Raw genomic sequence first — 27,171 nt, 5'->3', positions numbered from 1 at the left:
TAAGTGGTTTGACAAGAAATGTGACAGTTGTAGACCATGTCCTAGATATGTCTGTGTGTGGTGGTTCTTGAAGCACTGACTCCCCTCCCCCCCCCCCCTCCCCACTACAGAGTGCTTCTGTCCGTGCCTCCCCACCGCCAAAAAATAGAACATGTTCCATTTTTTTGCATTGCAGACGGATCACTGACCCATACAAGTTGAATGGGTCTCCATCCGTCCCGGCCGTCGCACGGACGTGGCCTGTGTATTGGGAACTGCAAATCGTGGTCCCCAATGCACGGAATGGCCGCACAACGCCTGTGTGCATTTGGCCTCAGGGTCCATTTAAAGGCTTAGGAGACCTTTTCAGGTATTTAGGTGATTTAGCTAATTATAATGCGACACCATGAGTCTACAATATTGAACTTTTTTGACAATATTCTAATGTTATGAGATACTGACTTTGAGTTTTCATTAGCTGTAAGTTATAATCATCAACATTAAAACAAATGCTTAAAACCGATTACCTTATGTGTAATTGTATTGTAAGGTTATTTTGAAGAATTGATTAGTTCTGTCCTCTTTAATTCCGTCCCTTTCTATTACATTTAATATTCTGTGTAATAGTAATCCTTTTAAAGGGGTTATCTCATCTCATTAATCCTATTTTGTTATAGAAGTGCCTGTGAGCATTTTTGTAATTATGTTCCTTTAGCAAATCCCTACCTATCTTGGAAAAAATCTTTCAATCCTACCCCACTGTTGTCTTCTGGTATCCACTCGATATACGGCCACCGCTAGTGGGCTGCGCCTGCGTAGAACTCATTTTTTTTTTTTTCCCCGGCCGGGCATATCACTGTCTTGAACGTGCACGCCGCTGCGCATGCGCCATGGTGACGTCTTCCTGGCCAGTATAGTACAGAGCCGCTAACTCGCAAGCCGCCGCGCAAGCGCAATGGTGACTTCTTTCTGGCCGAGTAGAGTTACAGAGACACACATGCTCTGTATGCAGCGCAGCCCTGTACTATACTTGGCCAGGAAGAACTCACCATTGCGCATGTGCGGCGGCGTGCTGTACTAAACTGGCCAGGAAGAAGTCACCATGCTGCATGGGCAGCGGCGTGCACGTTCAAGACGGCGATGCCTGACCGGGACAAGCCTTCAATCAAGGTCACTATGCTCGCCCAGCCTCACAAGTATAACTCCTGGTTTTCACCAACAATTTGGTGGTACTCCATTGAAGACTTCTTTATAGATAGAATGTGAGTATTGATTTGCCCAATCTCTTACACCCTGGGGTGTCGGCCAAGTGTTACAACATGACTGACATGTAGGCTAGTGATGATTATTTACTTTTTACTATTATGCATGTGATTTGTCTGTTTTATCTTATATTTATTCACACTGAGTAAATATATTTTACTTATTATACATTCACAAATCTTGAATTCATGTTTTGAAACGGTTGTAAATCTACATAATGATTTTCACTTTTTGAATTTAATTATTTAAATAAATGTTGTGCCTATACAGTGTCATACTTTGGGGCTTTCTGTAGGAAGTTTATGTTTAGAAATATTCCTGACATATCTCCAGCAGAAAGATAGAACCTAGTGTGCACAGAGCCATAAGTTGGTCTTGTGGGCACTGATTAGGCTACTTTCACACTTGCGTTCGGAGCGGATCCGTCTGGTGTCTGCACAGACGGATCCGCACCTATAATGCAAACGCTTAGATCCGTTCAGAACGGATCCGTTTGCATTACCATGAACAAAAAAAAAATATATATATATATTTTTTTTTGTTCATGATAGTGCAAACGTATCCGTTTTGACTTTACATTGAAAGTCAATGGGGGACAGATCCGTTTGAAAATTGAGCCATACTGTGTCAACTTCAAACGGATCCGTCCCCATTGACTTACATTGTAAGTCTGGACGGATCCGTTTGCCTCCGCACGGCCAGGTGTCCGCCTGCTGAGCGGAGCGGAGGACAAACGGTGCCAGACTGATGCATTCTGAGCGGATCCGCATCCACTCAGAATGCATTAGGGCAGTACGGATCAGTTCGGGGCCGCTTGTGAGAGCCTTCAAACGGAACTCGCAAGCGGAGCCCCGAACGCAAGTGTGAAAGTAGCCTTTTTTTATTTTTTATTTTGCATCAAAACATGCTTTTAGGAAAAGGAACATTTTAATGTTTGAAATAATTTAGTACAGAACATAGATAAATTATCTTTTCTCCAGTTGCCACAACAAACAATATGTACTGTATTTTTCGCCCTATAAGACACACCGGCCCATAAGACACACCTAGGTTTTAGAGGAGGACAATAAGAAAAAATGATTTTTCATTACACCTCAGGTCAGACCACCAATCCAGACCCCCAATGTTAATCAGGCCTCAGCTTACAGCCCCAGTCAGACCCCCAATGTTAATAAGACTCCAATAAGTCCTCATTTCAGACCCCAATCAGACCTCTGATAAGAGCCCCATGCCACTCATCAGCCCCCATATCAGCCATTATGCCTCTCAGCCCCCAACAGCCACTTACCTCTCCTGCTCCTGGACGCCGCTGCTTCTCACCTATATCACAATCCTCTTCCTCCAGCTGTCGACTGTGCAGTGAACTGGCGCGCACAGCGTGAGGTCACAGAGCGCCCTCATGCTGTGCGCAGCCTTCACAGCCAACACCGAGGACCTGGAAGCAGTGAGTACAGAGCCTTGACTGCTTCCTGGTCCTCCGGCACGAATGAGCACTTCCATAATGGGGGGGGGGGGATCCGTCTTATGGGGCGAAAAATACGGTAACTAGTCAAAGTGACAATAAAATGGGTTGTCTAGTTTAGAAAAAACATTTCCATACGCCTTATTGGGGAATTCTGGGTTGATTGTGAGGTTCCTGTGTTAAGGATCCTCATCCCTTGATCACAGTGGAGTGCAGTTACAAAGACTTTTTCTCTTAGGGGGACTTATTTAAATGCAAAGGCTTAATTTTCTGCAGGAGAACTGAACCACTACATTTGGGAGATCTCAGCAGTAGGACTCTATGCAATCTACTTATTGTCAAGAGACAATAAGCAGAGAACTCCTTTAAAGAGGACCTTTCACCACTCCTGACGTTTGTTTTAATAGCTACATACATTCCCGATCTTATACCAATTCTGGAGCATCTATTCTTATGACTCTACGTTGTGCCATTCCTTTATTATTCCTTCCAGAAGTTATGAATGAATTGCTATTAGCCTTCAGTAAGGGTACAAGAGGTTGGTAACAAGTTGGGGGGTGTATCTGCACAGCCTCACTCTATCCAATCAGTTTCAGACATTGCAGGTACACCCCCAACTTGTTACCTCGCCTCTGTACCCTTACTGAAGGCTAATGGCAATGAATTCATAACTTCTAATGGAAATAATACAGGAATGGCACAACATACAGCCATAAAAATAGATGCTGCAGGATTGTTTTTACATGGGGAATGCATGAAGCTATGTAAACAGACATGTCCAAAGTGGTGAAAGGTCCTCTTTAATTATTGATACCCCAAATTTGCTAATTTTATATTTCCTGTTTACTTCTATGTTTTCTACTTGAAGTATCTATAGTGATATCCTTCTTAAATATTTTTTTAAACTTCTTAACTTTTAGGAAAATTTCGGCTTTGATAAAATTGAGGTCCGAGATAATGGGATTGGCATTAAAGCAGCAGACACACCTGTTATGGGCATCAAGCATTATACATCTAAAATATCCAGCCATGAAGATTTAGAATCATTACAAACATATGGCTTTCGCGGTGAAGCTTTGTGCTCAATCTGCTCCGTTGCCGAGGTAAGCTGTGGGAATGTATTTAAAAGAAAAAAAGTTTCAAGAGTGTTTTCCTTTGTGGGCAGGAGTTTCCATCCTCAGACTCCTTTTGCAAATGAATGAGGACTTTGGAGAAAGTGAAGGGAGCGCAAGCCTCATAAATTCTACCAATAGACTCATAACTATGCTGTATTCTTTCTGCTATTTGTGAAATGGAGCAATAATGTTGCTGTATTTAGTCTAAAAATAAAGCGCATCCGTGATTGTAATATGCTTAAAGGAAACCTAGCAAACTTTTTTTTTTTTCTTTTTTCTTTATATTCTGAAACTTTGCATATAGGCTTGAGCAAATCGACCCTCGGATCATAGATCTGAAGTCGATTCGTTCGCATACTTTGTACACATTAAAATGTATTGGCTCTGTGGAGCTAAAGTTCATTTCACCTCAAGTCCTGTATTTGTCCGGCCGCCTCTGGGCATATTTGGATCTCCGCCAGTCCCCATTATAATGGGTTCGTATGGACTTCAGGCAATGCATGGCTGTATACAGTACTGTAGTTACACATTCAGGAGGTTGTTCCTGCGAAAACAGCCAGTGTGAAACAGGCTAATATATATATTGTGGGGTTTCGCTTTGGTAGATGGGGTAAGCGGGCACAGTACAGAGGCAAAATACAAGTGCTTAACTCAAAGAGTCATTGTTTATTCACACTTGAGGCAATTGGACAAAACAGCATGTAACTTTGCAGTCTTGGTGTTAATTCACACACAATGGAACGTTCATTTAACACAAGTCACCTTGCTGGCAAGTCTGCCTCAAGTAGTCCACAGCAGGCTTTAGCGGGCCTGTTTCCCCAGCTTGCGGCTCTCAGCCCTCCAGCATGGCACAAAGCCTCAAATCCCCAAAACAGAGACATCTCTGCTGAGCCCAGCTGCCTATTTAAGGACAACCAGATGCTGCCAAAACCTGGACCGGCACTTAAACTCTGGTCCGGTTCTTGACCTCACCTGGCTGGAAACCAGCCCAGCCGCACATGCTGGGAGTAAAATACCAAAATACCTGCCTTGCCAGACCCAACCCCTCACTGTGTCACATAACCCCCCCCCCCCCCCCTTTTGTTCAACCCTGAGGGGGTTGGACACACGCCAGACAATGCACCTGCAACCGGCCTGGCCGGTGTTCTACTGAAAACTTAAAGTTCAGCAGAGACAAAAAACATCTGGTGACCCGGGCTTTCCTGTCTTTTGCCTGACTCATCTATTTGAGAGGGGAGTGATCAGTCACCAGGTGGACTGATCACAGAATCACGATTCTGTCCCTTCAAGAGCTCTGTCAAGGGCGCGGCTAAAGTAGCAAAGTGGGGAACAAACCTCATGTAATAGCTCACCATTCCCAGGAATTACTTTATTTGCCTAGTGGTGACAGGTCGGGGCCAATTTCGTATCGCCTCTATTTTGTTCACTTGGGGTTTGATGACTTTGCGCCCAATGACATACCCCAGGTACTTAGTCTCTTCTAACCTTATTGCACATTTTTGGGGGTTAGCGGTTAGGCCAGCTTTCGGAAGGGAGTCCACTATAACCTGCACTTTGGGTAGGTGACTTTCCCAGTCGGTACTTTGAATAACAATATCATCCAGGTAAGCCGAAGCGTACCAACTATGTGGACGAAGCATAATGTCCATTAGTTGCTGAAAAGTGGCGGTGGCGCCATGCAGACCAAAGGTTAAGACCTTATATTGATGCAGCCCCTCAGGCGTGATGAAGGCAGTTTTTTCTTTGGCAGCTTCTGTTAAGGGCACCTGCCAGTACCCTTTCGTGAGGTCCAAAACAGAAAAATACCGGGCTTGTCCTAATCTCTCGATTAGCTCATCCACTCTGGGCAAGGGATACGCATCGAATTTGGAAACCTCGTTAAGTTTTCGAAAGTTGTTATAAAACCGCAACGTCCCGTCCGGCTTGGATATCAATACTATAGGATTGGCCCATTCACTTTTTGACTTCTCAATGTCATCTAGCTGCAACATTAGCTGCATCTCCTCAGTTATGGCTTGTCGCCGAGCCTCGTTACCCGGTATGGTTTTAATCAGACTTTTGCCTTTTGCCTGAGGCTCAGTGACAATGTCATGCTGGATTATGGAAGTGCGTCCAGGGAGGTCCGAGAACACATCCGTGTTCCAACTAACGAACTCCCTGGCGTCCTGAGTCTGTTTAGAAGTGAGGCTGTCAGCAATTTTTACTGTGGCAGCCGGCTCTCTTGCATCAGACAGAGGGGCCGGTACCTCTTCTAGAAAACATAGCCGCGGGCTGTCTTCTGTACAGGTTTCCCTATCTTTCCACGTTTTTGCGTAAACCTGCTCCGTCTTTCGCCGCCCTGGCTGGTGTACGTTGTAGTTTACATCTCCAATTTTCTAGAGTACCTCGTAGGGCACCTAGCCAGGAACTTACTGTCTACGGTCGGCACCGGAACCAAAACCTGATCCCCCTGGTTAAAGATCTGGACCAGAGCCTGCTGATTTATAGAGCCTACTCTGGGCTTGTTGAGCTGCCTCCATATGCTTCCTAACAAGAGGCAGAACTGTCTCTATCAGATCTTGCATCTGAGTAACGTACTCAATTGCATTTTTATGTGGAGTGGGTTGTTGTTCCCACGCCTCTTTGGCCCCGTCCAAGAGACCGCGAGGGTGTCTTCCATATAGCAGTTTGAAGGGCAAGAACCCAGTAGAGGCCTGGCGTACCTCTCGCACTGCAAACATGAGCTAGGGCAGAAGGAGGTCCCAGTCTTTCCCTTCATTAGACACTACATTTCAACATATTTTTTAATGTTTGGTTAAACCGTTCTACCAGACCATCCGTTTGTGGATGGTAAGCGGACGTCCGTAGTTGTTTTATGTGCAGCAACTTACAGAGTTCCCTCATCGCCTTGGACATAAAAGGGGTCCCTTGATCGGTCAGAACCTCTTTTGATAATCCTACTCAGGAAAACACCTCCATTAACTCCTTAGCTGTGAGTTTGGCCAAGGTATTTTGCAGTGGCACCGCCTCCGGGTACCGAGTGGCGTAGTCTAGAATGACTAGGATGTGTTGATGCCCGGTGGTGGACTTCAGTTCTGGGCATATGAGATCCATAGCTATTCGCTCAAACAGTACTTCGATAATCAGGAGAGTGGCTGGGGGCTAGTTATCTGACAGTTCAGGCAAGACTTATAAAACTCTTCCACTTCTTTGAATATGCTGGGCCAGTAAAACCGCTGTAACATACGATCCTGAGTTTTCTGCAGCCCCAGCTGACCACCGAGAATGTGTTGTGATAAGCCTTGCTGACCACCAACTGTTCAATATGCTCACCCTGTAGTTGGTTTACCCGATACAACATATCCTGATGAACCACAAAATGGGGAAACACTGACTCTGCCCCAGGTTGTTGTGGTTCACCATCTACTATTAACACAATTTCCCTGGCGCGGGATAGGGTTGGGTCCCAACCTTGGGTGGTGCCAAAATTATCCCCGGAGACATTGAGGTCTGCCAATTCAGAACTCGGGGGCAAGTCCTCCACGTCCATCTGCCAGCCCCTGTGGTTAGAGATACCAGGGCGGTGGGATAGTCTTTTTAGTCTCCATAGATGCACATGACCCTGATTTTCCGGCCAGTATACTCCGCTGATCATACAAGTGGAGCCCTTACTAGGGACACCAGACTCCCTGAGTCCAGCAGAGCCTCCACTGGAGTGTCTCCTACCTTCACCTGCACAGGTGGTTTTAGAGTTTTTGGGGTACCTGCTGCACACAACTTCCTGGTATATAGCGACTGACTGTAGTTTCCATGGGTTCCACCTTATGGGGGACAGTCACCTCTTACATGGCCCGGCCCCTGACACCGCCAGCAGACTATTGGAGCCAGGTCTGGGTCTGGGATGGAGATTTGACTGCCCCCCTCCCAAAAGAACAGTCTTGGTAGCCTCGTAGCGCTCCACCAGGTCCACCATTTCTAGGGCGTTGCCAGGAGACACCTAGCCGATCCAGTGCTGGAGAGGGGGTGGCAGAGCCCTCCAGAACATGTCAGCCAATAGTCTATCCAGCATAGCCATGGGACTCGGCACATCAGGCTGTAGCCACTTTTGCAAGAGATGGAGTAAGTCATAATACTTGGTCCTCGCAGGCTTAAACCCCCACTGATGTACCCGCTGGGCCCGGACCAACACATTCACCCCCAGTCTTGCCAAAATCTCATCCTTTACTTTTTGGTAGTCGGCGACTTGATCGTCCGGCAAGTTGAAATGCACCCGCTGGGAATCGGATGCCAGGAATGGAGCGACTACCTCAGCCCCCCTGGTCACAGGGTAGCTTTTCCCTGATGGCCACTTTCTTGTACATCGCTAGGTAGGTTTCGATGTCGTCTGCGGGGGTCATCTTAGGAATCGTGGCACGGAGTGCTTTCCAGGCATCATGGACGCTCGTGGTTGCTCCTGCTGTCTGCAAAGCCATCACATGTTGTATTAGCAACTGATAAGTCTCCTGCTGCGGCTTATTAGCCTTGCGTTGCTGCAAGTTTGTCTCTAGCTGCTGCAGATTAGCCTCCATGAGGGCCTTCACAACAGCCTCCAGTTTGTCGTGGGGCACCGCTTGTAATACAGCTGGTTTAATGTACGACATACAAAATGCAGAAACCAAAAATATCAGCGTTCACGCCAGCCTCACTTCTCTTGCCCGCATCCTCCACCAATTGTGGGGTTTATTCACACTTGAGGCAGTTGCACAAAACAGCACATAACTTTGCAGTCTTGGTGTTTATTCACACACAATGAAAAGTGCATATAACACAAGTCACCTTGCTGGCAGTTCTGGCTCTAGTAGTCCACAGCAGGCTTTAGGGGGGTTTCCCCAGCGTGTGGCTCTCAACCCTCCAGCATGGCACAAAGCCTCAGATCCCAAAAACAGAGACATCTCTGCTGAGCCCAGCTGCCTATTTAAGGACAGCCAGGTGCTGCCAAAACCCGGACCGGCACTTAAACTCCGGTCCGGTATATGACCTCACCTGCTGGGAGGAAAATACCTTTATCTCACATCAGCCTCTGACATTATAAAATAAGAAGTGATAAAAATTGGTGCACCTTGTCATAATTAACAGATGGATTATACACTGAAAGATGAAGTATCAAACTGCAATTAAGTATTTCTAACAGTGTAGCTGGTTTGGCTGGTGAAAGTTTAAAAAAAAACATATTTTCTTAAGGTTTTGAAAAGGAAATCATAAAAGAATACACCAATAACTGAAAGAACTAGGGATAATGGACTATCCCCAAAATTAAGTCATTATCAAAGTCAGAATTTGTTGCAGGTCTTGTTCTTATACCAGAATTCTGGGGATGGGAAAGGGATAAAACAATTGAAAGTTGAAGAGAACAATCATCATTTCTGCACCCCTTTCACTGCTAGGATATAGTACTATCCTTTTTTTTTATTTTATCTTATTACATTATTTCTAAATATATACTTTAAAAGTATATGAATAAATGAGATACAGTTTTTTAGTACGGCATTTTCTGTATAATTTTGTCTTTCCTTATCGTCCTTCAGGCAGCACACTCAACGGGTTAATGTTTTCCTCCTCCCGTCTAGGACAGAAGAGAAATCATTAGTAAATCAGACTAATTAACCCCCCTATAAAGGAGTGCACACCCACTAGGCAGACGTGTTTTTTTTTTTTTTTTTTTTTCTTCTGTCTAGGACAATGAAGCTCATACATACAGAGGCTCCTGCTGCTGTGAAATATGGTTGCTAAGGCTGATATTATATAGCTGGAAGTGGTTTCCAGAGTATCATCTATCATATGAGGTGCCGCAAGTGTGTCCAGAGTTATATGCATGTTATAGAGCTCCAGAATTAACTGCATGACATGTCTGATCTGTAAGTTATTTCCAGAGTTATTTTTCCGATCGGGTGTACCATGGGATGATTGAGCTGAGATTTATCCTGGAGTGTACAGAGTAAGTTTCTCATATGCAGCGGGTGTTCCCTGCAAACTGTCAATGTATGTTTCAGGGTGCGGCCCTGTAAGAAGTGCTGGTTCGGCTGTTACAAGCACTGTTATCACCTTCAGGCCTGCAGGCAGTGACTCCATCTCAGGAGCCATTTTGGAGTAGAAGTTTACAGGTGCAGCTGAGCTAAACTCGATGGGTAACATGTTAAGTAAAATATTGCCATATTTTACTTAACATGTTACCCATCAAGAGGTTAACTAACTCTTTCAATGTATCTGAATAGTTTGTCACAAAATGGTAGGAGATAACGCTATGCTATGTGTTGTCAGTCGTTTTTAGCTCAGCTACATCTGTGGCTCTGCACAGGTGTGAGATCTTACTGCAGCAGCGGAATCACAGCAGCTTTAAGGATCCTATGTCCTGGAATGGCTTATATGTAGCTTATTCATTTTTTTTTTTTTTATAATCCACACCTCCAAGCCCAAATCTCCTTTTTGCCAACCAAACAGTAAAAATGTCCTTTCAGAGCCCCCTAACAATAATGATGCCCCTTTAATAGCCCTCAGACAGTATGATATCCCTTTAGTGCTCCACAGATTATGATGCTCCTTAGTGCCCCTTACACATTGCAATGCCTCCTTAGTTCCACCCCACAGAATATGAATACTCTAAGTGCCCCCTCACAGTAGTAATGCCCTCTCTGTGCCCCCTTCACATTTGTAATGCCCTCTTAGTGCCCCCTTCACAGTAATAATTCCCATTGTGCCCCTTCATAGTAATAATCCCCATTGTGCCCCCTTCATAGTAATAATCCCCATTGTGCCCCCTTCATAGTAATAATCCCCATTGTGCCCCCTCATAGTAATAATCCCCATTGTGCCCCCTTCATAGTAATAATCCCCATTGTGCCCCCTTCATAGTAATAATCCCCATTGTGCCCCCTTCATAGTAATAATCCCCATTGCGCCCCCTTCATAGTAATAATGCCCATTGTGCCCCCTTCACAGTAATAATGCCCATTGTGCCCCCTTAATAGTAATTCCCATTGTGCCCCCTTAATAGTAATAATGCCCATTGTGCCCCCTTAAAGGTAGTAATGCTATCTTTGCTAGTAATGCCCATTGTGCCCCCTTCACAGTAATAATGCCCTCTGTGCCCCCTTCATAGTAACACCCTCTGTGCACTGTGCTCCTTTCAGAGTAGAAATGCCCATTGTGCCCCCTCCATAGTAAAAATGCCCATTGTGCCCCTTCACATTTGCAGTGCCCATTGTGCCTCCTCCAAAGTAGAAATGCTCATTGTGCCCCTTCTCATTTGGCGTGCCCATTGTGCCTCCTCCAGAGTAGAAATGCCCACTGTGCCACCTTCAGAGTAGAAATGTCTATTGTGCCCCCTTCACATTTGCAATGCCCATTGTGACCCCTATAGAGTAGAAATGCCCATTGTGCCGCCTCTGTGTTAAAAAATAAAATAAAAAACACAGTAACTGCTCACTTTGTCCCGTTCCTGAAGCTCACGGTCCTCTCTCCCCTGCAGACACAGATCGCTCTTATGCAGCTTATGCAGATTTCCACATTGTGGCATCTTCAAACGGATCCGTCCCCATTGACTTACATTCAAAGTCTGGACGGATCCGCACAGATCCGCACGGCCAGGCGGACACCCGAACGCTGCAAGCAGCGTTCAGCTGTCCGCCTGTCCGTGCGGAGGCGAGCGGAGCGGAGGCTGAACGCCGCCAGACTGATGCAGTCTGAGCGGATCCGCCTCCATTCAGACTGCATCAGGGCTGGATGGCTGCGTTCGGGTCCGCTCGTGAGCTCCTTCAAACGGAGCTCACGAGCGGACCAGCGAACGCTAGTGTGAAAGCAGCCTTAGTGACTCATTCGATTCTTTCTTAGACTCCCTGTACAGTGTAAACATTGGTGGCATAGTGTGCCCCCCCAACACCCCAGTATAAGAAGCATTGGTGGCACAGTGTGCCCCCCCCAACACCCCAGTATAAGAAACATTGGTGGCACAGTGTGCCCCCAACACCCCAGTATAAGAAACATTGGTGGCACAGTGGGAAGTGCCAATGAGGGTTAAAAAATAACTTAAAAAAATTAACTCACCTCCTCCAGTTGATCGCATAGCTGTCGGTCTCCTGTTCTGTCTTCAGGACCTGTGGTGATGTCACTGAGCTCATCACATGGTCCATTACCATGGTGATGAATCATGTGATGTATCATGTGATGAGCACAGTGATGTCACCACAGGTCCTTTGACAGGTCCTGAAGAAAGAACAGGAGATGATCAATTGGAGGAGGTGAGTTAATTTGTATTTTTTTAACCCTCATTGGCACTCCCCACTGCGCCGCCAATGTTCATTATATTGAGGGGTGGGGGGGCACACTGCGCCACCAATGTTTATTATACTGGGGTGTTGGGGGGGGGGGGTGCACACTGCGCCACCAATGTTTATTATATTGAGGGGGGCACACTGCGCCACCAATGTTTATCATACTGGGGTGTTGGGGGGCGCACTGCGCCACCAATGTTTATTATATTGACCTTCTACTCTGCATTCTGTATTAAAGAATGCTATTATTTTCCCTTATAACCATGTTATAAGGGAAAATAATACAGTGAATAGACTTTCATCCTAGCAACCATGAGTGAAAATCGCACCGCATCCGTACTTGCTTGCGGATGCTTGCGATTTTCACGCAGCCCCATTCACTTCTATGGGGCCTGCGTTGCGTGAAAAACGCACAACATAGAGCATGCTGCGATTTTCACGCAACGCACAAGTGATGTGTGAAAATCACCCCTCATGTGCACAGCCCCATAGAAGTGAATGGTCCGGATTTAGTGCGGGTGCATTCCGGTATTTTGAATGCCAGATCCGGCACTAATACATTCCTATGGGAAAAAATGCTGGATCTGGCATTCAGGCAAATCTTCAGTTTTTTTCGTCTGAGATAAAACCGTAGCATGCTGCGGTTTTATCTTTTGCCTGATCAGTCAAAATGACTGAACTGAAGACCTCCTGATGTATCCTGAACGGATTACTCTCCATTCAGAATGCATAGGGATATGCCTGATCAGTTCTTTTCCGATATTGAGCCCCTAGGACGCAACTCTATGCCGGAAAAGAAAAACACTAGTGTGAAAGTACCCTAAAATATTAAGTTTAAATCCCCCCTTTCCCAATTTTACATATAAAATATATAAACAATAAATAAATAAACATATTACATAGTGCTGTCCAAACTATTAAATTATAAAAAAATGTCTCCTATGCGGTGAGCATTTGCCATTTTTTAGTCACCTTGTCACCCCAAAAAATAGGATAGGACTGTTCTATTATGGGCCGAATGTTTTATAAAATGCGAAATGCGCGCTGCTTTTTTTGGTGTTGTTTTTTTTTGCGCGGTATTGAGTATCGCAATACTTTTTTATGGTGACGAAAGCGAATCAAAATTTTGGTATCAAAACAACCTTATGCCGATCTGATCGGCGTAGCGTTGTCACGATACCAAAATTTTGATTCGGTTTCGATTTGGCGACTAAAAATTTGATTTGGCGACTAAATTTTTCAGTTCAGGAGCCAATGGCTACTAGGTATTTTTTTTAGTCTGGAGCACTGTCTCTTTTCAGGGCCACGGAATGGATGGCACACTATGTGCTGTCCGGGTTTCTCAGTCCCAATGTAATAATGGGTCCGCATGAGATTTGCAAATTGCGGGACGTATCGGAAAGAAAAAATACTTTGTGTGAATGGGCCCTGAATGTGCCTCTGAGTTCATGTGATTCCATAGACACTCTGTGCAGAGGGATATTCTGTTAGTGCCATTTTGTTCCTCACCAAATTAATTCTATTTAGAATCGATTGTTGTTACAGAGGGGTCTCCTTTCCACGATATACCTTTAGGTCTAATTTCATTCTTGTCATTTTCATTCTAAAGATCACCTAAGAGGGGTTCAGAAGGGACAGATAGAGAAGAGTAAGTTCTAAGTGTTCAGGCTTTCTAAGCACTAGAAAGTTGAAATTTGGAACAGGGAAACGACTATTTAGGACACCAGGCTTCCAGTGGGAGCAAGATTACAGAACCTTTTCTCAAATTGTGCAAATATTACATCAGAGACCCGGATAGAATTTTGCACCTAGGTTACTCCCTCAGTTAAAGAAATTGACCCCCAAGGCAAATAAGTCAACCCTTCACAAAGCCTCATATGGTGGTTGTTTCAGGACTTCACAGGAAAATCTTGACCGCTTTCCCAGGAAAATTTGGGGGTCTTTTCAAGAGTGGGTGCAGTGCACTAAGTTAGTTGTGGCAGTAACTCAGCCCGTAGCTTTCAGTTAGACACAAGAAACTGGTTGCTTAAGCTGTCACAGGAACGGATCCTGAAATCAAGGTGGATGTGAGATCTAAGGTCCCATCACCAAGTGCCAGTCAGGACCCAGTGAAGTAACTGTGCCCGGCAGCAAATATTTGAACAACCGTCGTTCCTGTCGCTAGTCAAGATCGCTATCAGATCAAGCCAGGCAGCTGCTCTGTCTACAAATATATACTTTCCTGACCGCTTCGATAGAAGCCATAACGTGGGCATTAGTGTACATTGCAAACCAGCATTGTTTCAGGAAGAAACCAATGTTTATAAAGTCTGGTTCGTATTGTGGTGATCAAGCCAGATACTTGGGAAGAACTGTCTTGATGGCTTCGTCCGAGAAATACTGAACAAGGTAGATTTTTCTGGCCATTCCAATAAATCTGGTCAGGATGTACTCTTCCACATTCTTTGAGGCGAAGGAACGCAAACACCTCAGAGGGGCACTTAAAACTTGTGGGTATCCAGTTTGGGCCTTTGTCAAAACAGAAGGAAGGAGAAGAAAAAGCACAAAGACTACCATTGAGGGCGAGAAGCATGACAGACGCAAGAATATGGTTATCCCATATGTAGCTGGGGTGTCTGAGAAGCTCAAAAGGATTTTTAATAAACATCACATTCCTGTTTGCTTTAAAGGGCTTCTGTCACCCCACTAAACCTTATTTTTATTTTTTATTTTTTTTGTTTACTTATAATCCCTACACTGCGATTTATGCCTACATAATCTAATTAATCATTTTGGTCCAGTAGATTTTGTTTAAAACTTGCTTTTGAAATATGCAAATTACCTTGCTACCAGCAAGTAGGGCGGCTACTTGCTGGTAGCAGCCGCATCCTCCGATCCTAAAGACGCCCCCTCCGCATGTTGATTGACAGGGCCAGGGAACGGGATCGTCCTCTGCTGGCCCTGTCTGCTATCAGGAACTCGCGCCTGCGCCGTAACTGTATTCAGTCGGCGCAGGCGCACTGAGAGGCAGCATTTTCTGGGAAGTCTTTATCACCTACTGACTTCAATTAGGATAATGGAATCAACACCTTTGACCCAATGCTGGATATAATTACCAGATGTGGATTCGGTTACATATTTATTCCCAGAATTTTTGTACAGTCACTCAGAATTGAGAAAGCTTGTTGGAAGAACGAGTGAAACGTTTTCAAGAAATCTACAGTACGTCCAGTTGCCTTGATTTGTTCTTTACAGATATACACATTCTTTGTCTCCTCAAGAAATGTATCTGTGATCCAATATCAGAGACCTGGGAGCAATATATCTAGCTTTCCTTTAGGACAGGCTGAAGTCAGTGGTGGAGCAAACAGATAATATCTCCACCATGTGCTATATCAAAAATTGGCACAAGACTCGCTCTGATCCACGGAACAGTCAATGCAGTCAAATTATGACTTGTGTAGTGAAATGTCAAACCGTAGACAGCCATCCACATTCAAGGTATTCGGCAGATTTGTTAAGTAGGTCACAGTTGAAGTCTCAGCGACAGATTGTGTGCAGATTGGTTATCCCAAGTTAGATGCAATGGGGACAGCCTCCAATACAAAGCTCAAGAAGTTCTGCTCCCTGAATCCAGCGGATCCACCAGAAAGAATAGTTGGCCTGTCTTTCAGTTAGGAAGGAATTTTTCATCCAAATTTTCCTCCAATTCCCCTCATATCCTAAGTGCTCATGAAAATGAGACGAGAGTCTTAGCCATAGTGCTCGTTTTTCTCTCTCTCCCCCCATTTCAACTCTATCACTCTCATTGAGATCCCCTCCCATGAAAGATTGAAAAAGCTGGGGTGTGATCTTCAGTTGTTGATATTAAGAATTTACTCCGCTCTATATGAAACAAGCTAAACCGAAAGGGTTTCTCCTATAGAACTGTAGTGAAAAAGAGGGTTTGGTTGCACTAACCGTGCATTTGCCTATAGGAACTAACCCGCTCTTTCCTACTTTTCTCTGCTAAATGAGCTTTGATTCATCTCTGTATTAACTAAAGTGTAATGAAAAGCGGACCTGGATTGAGACGCAACACTGTCCTTGTTTTGAAAAATAATCTGCTGGACTGTTTTTCCTTCTCTTACTAATATACTAATCATCTTTCTGGTTACTAAAGTGTTGAAAATAGTGGACTTGGATTGAGACTTATAACCATTAACTCTGTCCTAGTTTCTAAAAGTAATCTGCTGGACTGTTTTACCTTCTATTATTGATCAACTAACTATCTTTGTGGCTTTTAAAGTGTGGGGAAAAGCGGACCTGGATTGAGATCTATAACCAATAATTTTGTCTTTGTCTTTAAAGAAATAATCTGCTGTATTGTTTGGGTTTCTTTTTTTTTTTATATATATATACTAATTTGAGATCCCCCCCTCCCCCCTCTATAAATAAGCTTATATCTAATATCTGTTTATAGGAATTTAGCCCCGGGATACATTTCTATATCAAGAGACGAAATTTATGTATAGGGATACCAGAAGGGTTTGAGGGCTCTACTTGTGTGGAGTATATGGAAGAATGGTTCTGTGAGAATTGTAAATCTGGAACACTCTCTCCAACCTTTTTTCCATAGAAAGAGCCGATAGGGTTCAAAGTAAAAAAAGAATACCAAGGGAATACCCAAGACCAATTATGGTAAAGTTTCTTCTCTCTAAAGATCGGGACGCCATTTTGTTTGACTGCAGATCTCCAGAGACATTTCAGATTGAAGGGGCAAAAATAAGAATTTTTCCAGATTATTAAGCTGCCACTAATGAAAGAAGGAAGAAATATGCAGATATAAGGAAGAGATTTAGGGTGGCCGGTTTGAAGTATAGTTTGCTTTTCCCAGCAAAGCTTAGGGTGGAGTATCAGGATAGGACTTAGATTTTTCAGTCTCCTAAACAAGCTGATGATTGGGCGGATTCACAGGGCCTGTAAGAAATGAGGGAGGGATATAGGGAGTGAAATGCTTAGTGTTGGAGCTATCTCTCCTTTTCTTTGGAGGGGAGTTGTTTGCAGTGGGATGGGGGAGGGAACCTTTTGGAGAGGGAGATTGGGGAAGGGATTTTTTTCCCCTCTTTTATAAAAATTTGAATGTTGAGACTAATTTCATTTAATGTTCAGGGGTTGAGAGAAAAAAAATAGAGATTTGCTATTTTTGATTGGTTGAGGAGGTACTTGCCAGCCATCATCTGCCTGCAGGAAATGCATTTAGATAGAGATTTTGTGAAATGGGTGGAGAAAAGATGGATTGAAGAGGGTTACCATTCTATATATCCATCGTATTCTAGAGTGTCTATTTCAGTTCATCAAAAATTTTTTTTTTGAATATGTGACATGTAAGGCAGATGACCGCGGCAGTTACCTTTTCCTATAGTGTAATATAGTGATACAAAAATGGTTATAGCACATATTTATATTCCTCCTTCATATAAACCTGATGTGTTTATATGAATTACAAAAGTATATGTTAGATAAGCAAGAATGTATTTTAAAGATAGGCTATCTGATGGTAAATCTAAATATTACAATCCAAACTTGGCTAATCTAATGGCGGAGTTTAATTGGGTAGATATCTGGCGATTTATTGAATCCGGAGGAAATAACCTATTCCTGTTATTCAAAAACACACAAACTTGGTCAAGGATTGATATGGCAATTGGAAATAAATTTAAAAAATTGTAAAAAAAACTATCAAGTATAAAGTATGATCCCTATTGGTTAATTGTATTTAAAGACAAGGCGGATATTAAGGCAGAATTACGTATTTATTTTTATTTTTTCAAGTAATAAGCAAGCAGTTTGGGATGCTGCGAAAGCTTTTTTAAGAGGTATATTGATCAATAAGTTTAATAAAATAAAATAAATAAAAAAATTAAAAAAACGAGATCAGAGGTTGGAAGAGGCAAGAAGAAGCTATACAACAGCTCCCTCAGAAGATAATTTGAATAAATGGGAAGAGGAATAGTAGAACATTAAATATTTATGTGGAAAAATCCAAAACAACTTTGTTCTTTAACCCCTTCACGCAACATCACGTACATGTACGTGGGGGAATGTGGTCCCTCACCGCATCCCCACGTGCATGTACGTGATCGGCTTTCACTGTCAGCGCAGGGACCGAAGCGCTGAAGGTTCAGTGAAGCCGGCGTGCTGGGGTTGCTAGGCAACCAGAGAAGCCGGAAGGAGCTGTATTGTAGCCCTGACCCGCCCACGATCGCTGTGATTGGTCCAATACTGCAGAGGGACCAATTGCAGCGCATCGGGGCAGGTAAGGGGGGGGGGGTTAGGGAGGGATTGTGTGCCTCTCCTTCTCTGATCGTCCCCATTCCTGTCAGGGAAGCGATCAGAGAAGGAGAGTGTGACAAATATACTGTACCTATCACATGTATACTAGTCATGAAGCACTGCTACTTAGCGCTCCATGACTAGTATACTCCTCATCGCATTTAACTGTCACCATGTCTGCAGACATGGTGACAGCGCTGAGTGCCGGCTGTTACACACAGCCAGGCACTCAGGCTCAATGCCGAGGGGGGTCCTATGACCCCCCCCCCCCCATATCGGCGATCGCTGCAAACCGCAGGTCAATTCAGACCTGCGGTTTGCAGCGCTTTATGTAGTTTCTGATCCCTGCGGTCCCTGACCGCAGGAATCAGAAACCTAAAAATCCCCCCCCCCCTCACCCCTGAATTCATTTGTAGCGGGGTGCAGGGGGGCGGTTTGTGGGCGGTGCGGCAATTGCGGGAGGCGGGCGGTGCAGCAGGCTGGATCACGATCCCCGCCCGCCTCCCATTATAATGATCATTGGCGTCTAGTGGGTTATACCAGGGTGCCAGCACATTGCTGGCACCCTGGTATAAACGGCTGACAGCGGTGATGCGATGTCAGCCGTTTAACCCTTTCCATACCGCGGTCCGTACGGACCGCGGTATGGAAAAGGTTGACGGCTCAGGGAGCTCCCTCCCTCTCCCATCGGAGGGCTGCTGTACCTTTGCAGCCCCCCGATGGAGAGGGAGAGAGCCCCCAGACAGCCCCCCCAGAGCCTGTCATCAACTTTATGCTGACGTCACTGAGGGCAGTATAAAATGCTGACAGAAATGCTGATTTCAGTGGTGTGTGACTCATGAGCTAAATGTAAGTGTTGCCGAGAACCAGCATTGCAAACGTTGCAGCAGAGGCCTTGAGAAGAGTCATAGTTATACATAATCTCCTGCTCTCCACCATCTGCTGATGATTGTCAGTTCTCTCCTAGAGAGAAAGGGAGAAAACTAGGTAGAAGACTTTCAGTCATCAGCAGGTAGGCAGGGAGAGCAAGAATTCATGGATAACCATGACTCTTCTCAGGTGGTCGGGACTCTTTTCCAGGCCCAGTCTGCAATGATTGTGATCTTGGTTCTCGGCAACTACTTACTTTAACTTATAATTGACAGACCGCTGAAATCAACTCACCTGTCTCTACTTTATGCTGCCATTAGTATGGGCAGCATAAAGTTGATGAGAGGGTCCCTTTAATCTCTTTAGGACACATAACGTACCGGTACGTCATGATGTCCTGGTACTTAAGGACACATGACGTACCGGTACGTCATGTGGTGTTCCGATCACTGCCGCCCGCCCGGCGGTGATCGGAACAAGGTGCCTGCTCAAATCACTGAGCAGGCACTTCGGCTAAATGCGCAGGGGGGTCCCGTGACCGCCCCATGTCGGTGATCGCAACAAACCGCAGGTCAATTCAGACCTGCGGTTTGCTGCGCTTTTTGCAGTTTCTGATCCCTGTGGTCCCTGACCGTGGGGATCAGAAACTTTTTTATGCCTAAAATATATATGTCGTCCCCCCCCCCCTCATGTCGGCGGGGTGCAGAGGGGGCGGGTTGCGGGAGTCGGGCGGTGCGGCAGGCGGGATCGCGATCCCCCGCCCGCCTCCCATTATATTAATCGTTGGCGTCTAGTGGGTTATACCAGGGTGCCAGCACATTGCTGGCACCCTGGTATAAACGGCTGACAGCGGTGATGCGATGTCAGCCGTTCAACCCTTTCCATACCGCGGTCCTTATGGACCGCGGTATGGAAAAGGTTAACAGCTCAGGGAGCTCCCTCCCTCTCCCATCGGAGGGCTGCTGTGCCTTTGCAGCCCCCCGATGGAGAGGGAGAGATCCCCCAGACAGCCCCCCCAGAGCCCAGTCCTTACCCTTCCCCGTCTGCGCAGTTCTGACCATAACACATGACCTAACCCCTCAGGTGACCACCGTAAAAAAAAAAAAAAAAAGTGTAGAAAAAGCAATTTTTTGTCATCTTACGTCACAAAAAGTGTAATAGCAAGCGATCAGAAAGTCATATGCACCCCAAAATAGTGCCAATCAAACCATCTCATCTCGCAAAAATGAGACCCTACTTAAGAGAATCGCCCCAAAACTGTAAAAACTATGGCTCTTAGACTATGGAGAAACTAAAACTTTTTTTTTGTTTTAAAAATGAAATCATTGTGTAAAACTTACATAAATAAAAAAAATTGTATACATATTAGGTATTGCCGCGTCCGTGACAACCTGCTCTAAAAAATTACCACATGATCTAACCTGTCAGATGAATGTTGTAAATAACAATAAAAAAAACGATGCCAAAAAAGCTATTTCTTGCTACCTTGCCGCACAAAAAGTGTAATATAGAGCAACCAAAAATCATATGTACCCTAAACTAGTACCAACAAAACTGCCACCCTATCCCGTAGTTTCTAAAATGGGGTCACTTTTTTGGAGTTTCTACTCTAGGGGTGCATCAGGGGGGCTTCAAATGGGACATGGTGTCAATAAAACCAGTCCAGCAAAATCTGCCTTCCAAAAACCATATGGCGCACCTTTCACTCTACGCCCCGCTGTGTGTCCGTACAGTAGTTTACGACCACATATGGGGTGTTTCTGTAAACGGCAGAGTCAGGGCAATAAAGATACAGTCTTGTTTGGCTGTTAACCCTTGCTTTGTTAGTGGAAAAAATTGGTTAAGATGGAAAATTAGGCAAAAAATTTAAATTCTCAAATTTCATCCCCATTTGCCAATAACTCTTGTGCAACACCTAAAGGGTTAACAAAGTTTGTAAAATCAGTTTTGAATACCTTGAGGGGTGTAGTTTATAGAATAGGGTCATTTTTGGGTGGTTTCTATTATGTAAGCCTCGCAAAGTGACTTCAGACCTGTAGTGGTCCCTAAAAATTGGATTTCTGAAAAATTTCAAGATTTGCTTCTAAACTTCTAAGCCTTGTAACATACCCAAAAAATAAAATATCATTCCCAAAATAATTCAAATATGAAGTACACATATGGGGAATGTAAAGTCATCACAATTTTGGGGGTATTACTATGTATTACAGAAGTAGAGAAACTGAAACTTTGAAATTTGCAAATTTTTCCAAATTTGGGGTAAATTTTGTATTTTTTTATGCAAAAAAAATTAATTTTGGGACTTAATTTTTCCAGTGTCATGAAGTACAATATATGACGAAAAAACAGTCTCTGAACGGCCTGGATAAGTCAAAGCGTTTTAAAGTTATCAGCACTTAAAGTGACACTGGTCAGATTTGCAAAAAATGACCTGGTCCTTAAGGTGAAATAAGGCTGTGTCTAGAAGGGGTTAAAGGGGTTACGTTTTTTCCAGAGGGTGAGAAAGTAGAGAAGATCCTGTCTAATATGATGAAAAACCAACAGAAAAAAATCATGGGTAGGCGCTATAAGAAATAATGGGGGCCATATTGTAAAACCCCCGGAAAAGGATGTGAGGTTTTCAGGACCTATTACCAGGAGTTATATAGCTCTAAAATATTCTATGAGAAGGATATCCTAATGTCAATATTTGAATCATGTTCCCTTTAAAAAACTGACAATGAACCAGAGAGATGATCTGGAGTGAGAGATTTAATTGGAACAATAAGAAATGACATTGAGATCTGTTAAGGATAAGAAAGCGCCAGGAGGAGATGGATTACCCTTTGAAATCTATAAGGAATTTAGTCAGATATTACCAGAATCAAGGGAGACCCTCTGTGAGGCTAGGAATAAAGGAAAGTTGCCTGAATCTATGGAAGAGGCCATCATGGTTTTGATTCCCGAAGAGGGTAAAGGCTTATTAATGCCAAATTCATACACACCTATATCTCTGAACACCGATTAAAAAACAAAACAAAAACTGTTAGCGAAAATGGTAGCGCATAGACTTAATTAACCACGTTAATTCATGAAGATTAAACAGGTTTTATCACCGGAAGATTGATTAACTCTAATATTAGGAGGGTGTTTTTTAATATAGAGGCCAATAGACAAAATACCGGTTAATATATACTGTCTTTGGATGCGATTAACCACTTCAGCCCCGCTAGGTGAAACCCCCTTCATGACCAGGCCACTTTTTACACTTCGGCACTACACTCCTTTCACCGTTTATCGCTCGGTCATGCAACTTACCACCCAAATGAATTTTACCTCCTTTTCTTCTCACTAATAGAGCTTTCATTTGGTGGTATTTTATTGCTGCTGACATTTTTACTTATATTTGTTATTAATCAAAATGTAACGATTTTTTTGCAAAAAAATGACATTTTTCACTTTCAGCTGTGAAATTTTGCAAAAAAAACGACATCCATATATAAACTTTTCGCTAAATTTATAGTTCTACATGTCTTTGATTAAAAAAAAATGTTTGGGCAAAAAAAAAATGGTTTGGGTAAAAGTTATAGCATTTACAAACTATGGTACAAAAATGTGAATTTCCGCTTTTTGAAACGGCTCTGATTTTCTGAGCACCTGTCATGTTTCCTGAGGTTCTACAATGCCCAAACAGTATAACTACCCCACAAATGACCCCATTTCGGAAAGTAGACACCCTAAGGTATTCGCTGATGGGCATAGTGAGTTCATAGAACTTTTTATTTTTTGTCACAAGTTAGCGGAAAATGATGATTTTTTTTATTTTTATTTTCTTACAAAGTCTCATATTGCACTAACTTGCGACAAAATATGAAAAATTCTAGGAACTCACCATGCCCCTAACAGAATACCTTGGGGTGTCTTCTTTCCAAAATGGGGTCACTTGTGGGGTAGTTATACTGCCCTGGCAATTTAGGGGCCCATATGTGTGAGAAGTACTTTGCAATCAAAATGTGTAAGAAATGACCGGTGAAATCCGAAAGTGCACTTTGGAATATGCGCCCCTTTGCCCACCTTGGCAGCAAAAAAGTGTCACACATGCGGTATCGCCGTACTCAGGAGAAGTTGGGGAATGTGTTTTGGGGTGTCATTTTACATATACCCATGCTGGGTGAGAGAAATATCTTGGCAAAAGACAACTTTTCCCATTTTTTTTATACAAAGTTGGCATTTGACCAAGATATTTTTCTCACCCAGCATGGGTATATGTAAAATGACACCCCAAAACACATTCCCCAACTTCTCCTGAGTACGGCGATACCACATGTGTGACACTTTATTGCAGCCTAGGTGGGCAAAGGGGCGCATATTCCAAAGTGCACCTTTCGGATTTCACCGGTCATTTTTTACAGATTTTGATTGCAAAGTTCTTCTCACAAATATGGGCCCCTAAATTGCCAGGGCAGTATAACTACGTCACAAGTGACCCCATTTTGGAAAGAAGACACCCCAAGGTATTCCGTGAGGGGCACTGCGAGTTCCTAGAATTTTTTATTTTTTGTCACAAGTTAGCGGAAAATGATGATTTTTTTTTTTTCTCTTTTTTTCCTTACAAAGTCTCATATTCCACTAACTTGCGACAAAAAATAAAAAATTCGAGGAACTCGCCATGCCCCTCACGGAATACCTTGGGGTGTCTTCTTTCCAAAATGGGGTCACTTGTGGCGTAGTTATACTGCCCTGGCAATTTAGGGGCCCATATGTGTGAGAAGTACTTTGCAATCAAAATGTGTAAAAAATGGCCTGCAAAATCCGAAAGGTGCACTTTGGAATATGTGCCTCTTTGCCCACCTTGGCATCAAAAAAGTGTCACACATCTGGTATCGCCGTACTCAGGAGAAGTTGGGGAATGTGTTTTGGGGTGCCATTTTACATATACCCATGCTGGGTGAGAGAAATATGTTGGCAAAAGACAACTTTTCCCATTTTTTTATACAAAGTTGGCATTTGACCAAGATATTTCTCTCACCCACCATGGGTATATGTAAAATGACACCCCAAAACACATTCCCCAACTTCTTCTGAGTACGGTGATACCAGATGTGTCACACTTTTTTGCAGCCTAGATGCGCAAAGGTGCCCAAATTCCTTTTAGGAGGGCATTTTTAGACATTTGGATCCCAGACTTCTTCTCACGCTTTAGGGCCCCTAAAAAGCCAGGGCAGTATAAATACCCCACATGTGACCCCACTTTGGAAAGAAGACACCCCAAGGTATCCAATGAGGGGCCTGGCAAGTTCATAGAATTTTTTTTTTTTTCGCATAAGTTAGCGGAAATTAATTTTTTTTTTGTTTTTTCTCACAAAGTCTCACTTTCCGCTAACTTAGGACAAAAATTTCAATCTTTCATGGACTCAATATGCCCCTCAGCAAATACCTTGGGGTGTCTTCTTTCCAAAATGGGGTCAGTTGTGGGATGTTTGTACTGTCCTGGCATTTGAGGGTCTCCGCAATCATTACATGTATGGCCAGCATTAGGAGTTTCTGCTATCCTCCTTATATTGAGCATACAGGTAATTAGATATTTTTTTTCCGTTCAGCCTCTGGGCTGAAAGAAAAAAATGAACGGCACAGATTTCTTCATTCGCATCGATCAATGTGGATGAAAAAATCTCTGCCAAAAAAAAAAATGGAGGGGAAAGGCGTCCGCCAGGACATAGGAGCTCCGCCCTACATCCATACCCACTTAGCTCGTATGCCCTGGCAAACCAGATTTCTCCATTCGCATCAATCGATGTGGATGAATAAATCATTGCCGGGATTTTTTTTTTTTTATATTTATATATATATATATATATATACAAAGTGCTTGCCAAAGCATAGGAACGCTGCCTCCTCCTCAGCTCGTATGCCTCGGCAAACGTATCTGTCACTGCAGAGGAGAAAATCCCGTCTTGCAGTGCCGCATACACCGACTTGCGTGTAATCTGACAGCAGCGCAATGCTTCTGTCAGAATGCACATCGGTGCTGCAGCTAGTAGATCGGTTGGTCCACCTGGAAGGTAAAAAAATAAATAAATGAAAAAACCAGGCCACAACGCAATAATTTTATTAACTTTGGAACAGAACATGTAACTTTAACTTTTTGAACTAAACATTAACCTGTTTGCTTACCTGTTTTTTTTTTTTTTTTTTTACCTTTATAGAACAAACCTCTCCTTCCCCATGGGTCAATGTGCAAAGCGCAAATCGCCCAAAGATGTGGCGAAGTGCGTTATGCACTTTGTCCCATGTGAAAGGAGACGTTTGCAGCAGCTGTGAGTGAATGGGCCCTAATAGCCCTGTGTGCCTATCCTGGTGAGATGATCCCTATGCTAATAGTGTACCTGTGAGTGGTACTTCCGGAAACACTCTCCAAAGCATAGGGCAGGGTGGTCCGGACAGTCAGGACAGAAATAGCGGGTGTCACGCCTTATTCCACTCCTGCTACAGACACGACATTTTTTTCGGGGTGGCGGTCGGTTTGAGGTACCAGCAACGACACTGGGGAAGTGTCGCTCGTGTAGACGGCTAACTACACTGGTGGATGGGGCCACGGAACCTCCTGGATACAGGAGGTTCGCGATGATCTCTTCCTGAAATTTGAGGAAGGATCCAGTTCTCCCAGCCTTACTGTAGAGAACAAAACTATTGTACAGAGCCAATTGAATTAAATATACAGACACCTTCTTATACCAGCGTCTGGTGCGTCGGGAAACTAAATACGGAGCCAACATCTGGTCATTGAAGTCGACCCCCTCCCATGTGGAGGTTATAGTCGTGGACTGAGAGGGGCTTTTCAATGACACGGGTTGCTCGCTCAATTTGGATTGTCGTGTCTGCGTGAATGGAGGAGAGCATGTAAACGTCACGCTTGTCTCTCCATTTCACCGCGAGCAGTTCTTCGTTACACAGTGCGGCCCTCTGCCCCCTTGCAAGACAGGTGGTAACGAGCCGTTGGGGGAAGCCCGCGCGACTAGTTCGCGCGGTACCACAGGCGCCAATCCGTTCTAGAAACAAATGCCTAAAGAGGGCCACACTTGTGTAAAAATTGTCCACATAGAGATGGTACCCCTTGCCGAATAAGGGTGACACCAAGTCCCAAACTGTCTTCCCACTGCTCCCCAGGTAGTCAGGGCAACCGACCGGCTCCAGGGTCTGATCTTTTCCCTCATAGACCCGAAATTTGTGGGTATAGCCTGTGGCCCTTTCACAGAGCTTATACAATTTGACCCCATACCGGGCGCGCTTGCTTGGGATGTATTGTTTGAAGCCAAGGCGCCCGGTAAAATGTATTAGGGACTCGTCTATGCAGATGTTTTGCTCTGGGGTATAAATATCTGCAAATTTCAGGTTGAAATGGTCTATGAGGGGCCGAATTTTGTGGAGCCGGTCAAAAGCAGGGTGGCCTCTGGGACGGGAGGTGCTGTTATCCCTAAAGTGCAGGAAACGCAGGATGGTCTCAAATCGTGTCCTGGACATAGCAGCAGAGAACATGGGCATGTGATGAATTGGGTTCGTGGACCAATATGACCGCAATTCATGCTTTTTTGTCAGGCCCATGTTGAGGAGGAGGCCCAGAAAAGTTTTAATTTCGGAAACTTGGACTGGTTTCCACCGGAAAGACTGGGCATAAGAGCTTCCCGGGTTAGCGGTTATAAATTGTGTGGCATATCTGTTTGTTTCGGCCACAACTAAGTCTAAAAGCTCCGCAGTCAAGAACAGCTCAAAAAATCCCAGGGCCTAACCGATCTGAGCTGTCTCAACCCGAACTCCAGACTGGGCAGTGAAAGGGAAAACTACGGGTGCAGCGGAAGTTGGGGACTGCCAATCAGGGTTTGCCAGCACCTCTGGGATTCTAGGGGCTCTACGGGCACGTCTTTGC

The 27,171-nt window shown here is 44.2% G+C and overlaps 1 protein-coding gene across 6 annotated transcripts in view; it reads left to right on the top strand.

The window, feature by feature from the left end:
* Window positions 1–27,171, top strand: part of PMS1 (PMS1 homolog 1, mismatch repair system component) — a 488,451-nt gene that overhangs the window by 22,699 nt on the left and 438,581 nt on the right. For all 6 annotated transcript variants that reach the window (XM_044304355.1, XM_044304357.1, XM_044304354.1 and 3 more), the window contains one exon: window positions 3,625–3,807. In XM_044304355.1, the coding sequence (XP_044160290.1) occupies window positions 3,697–3,807 (111 nt within the window). In that variant the 5' untranslated portion in view covers window positions 3,625–3,696. The remainder of the gene's footprint in view (window positions 1–3,624; window positions 3,808–27,171) is intronic.

The sequence above is a fragment of the Bufo gargarizans genome, chromosome 8 (assembly GCF_014858855.1).
Source record: "Bufo gargarizans isolate SCDJY-AF-19 chromosome 8, ASM1485885v1, whole genome shotgun sequence".
Classification (NCBI taxonomy): domain Eukaryota; kingdom Metazoa; phylum Chordata; class Amphibia; order Anura; family Bufonidae; genus Bufo; species Bufo gargarizans.
Note: the sequence above shows the minus strand (reverse complement) of the source record. Positions and strands in the feature narration are given on the sequence as shown.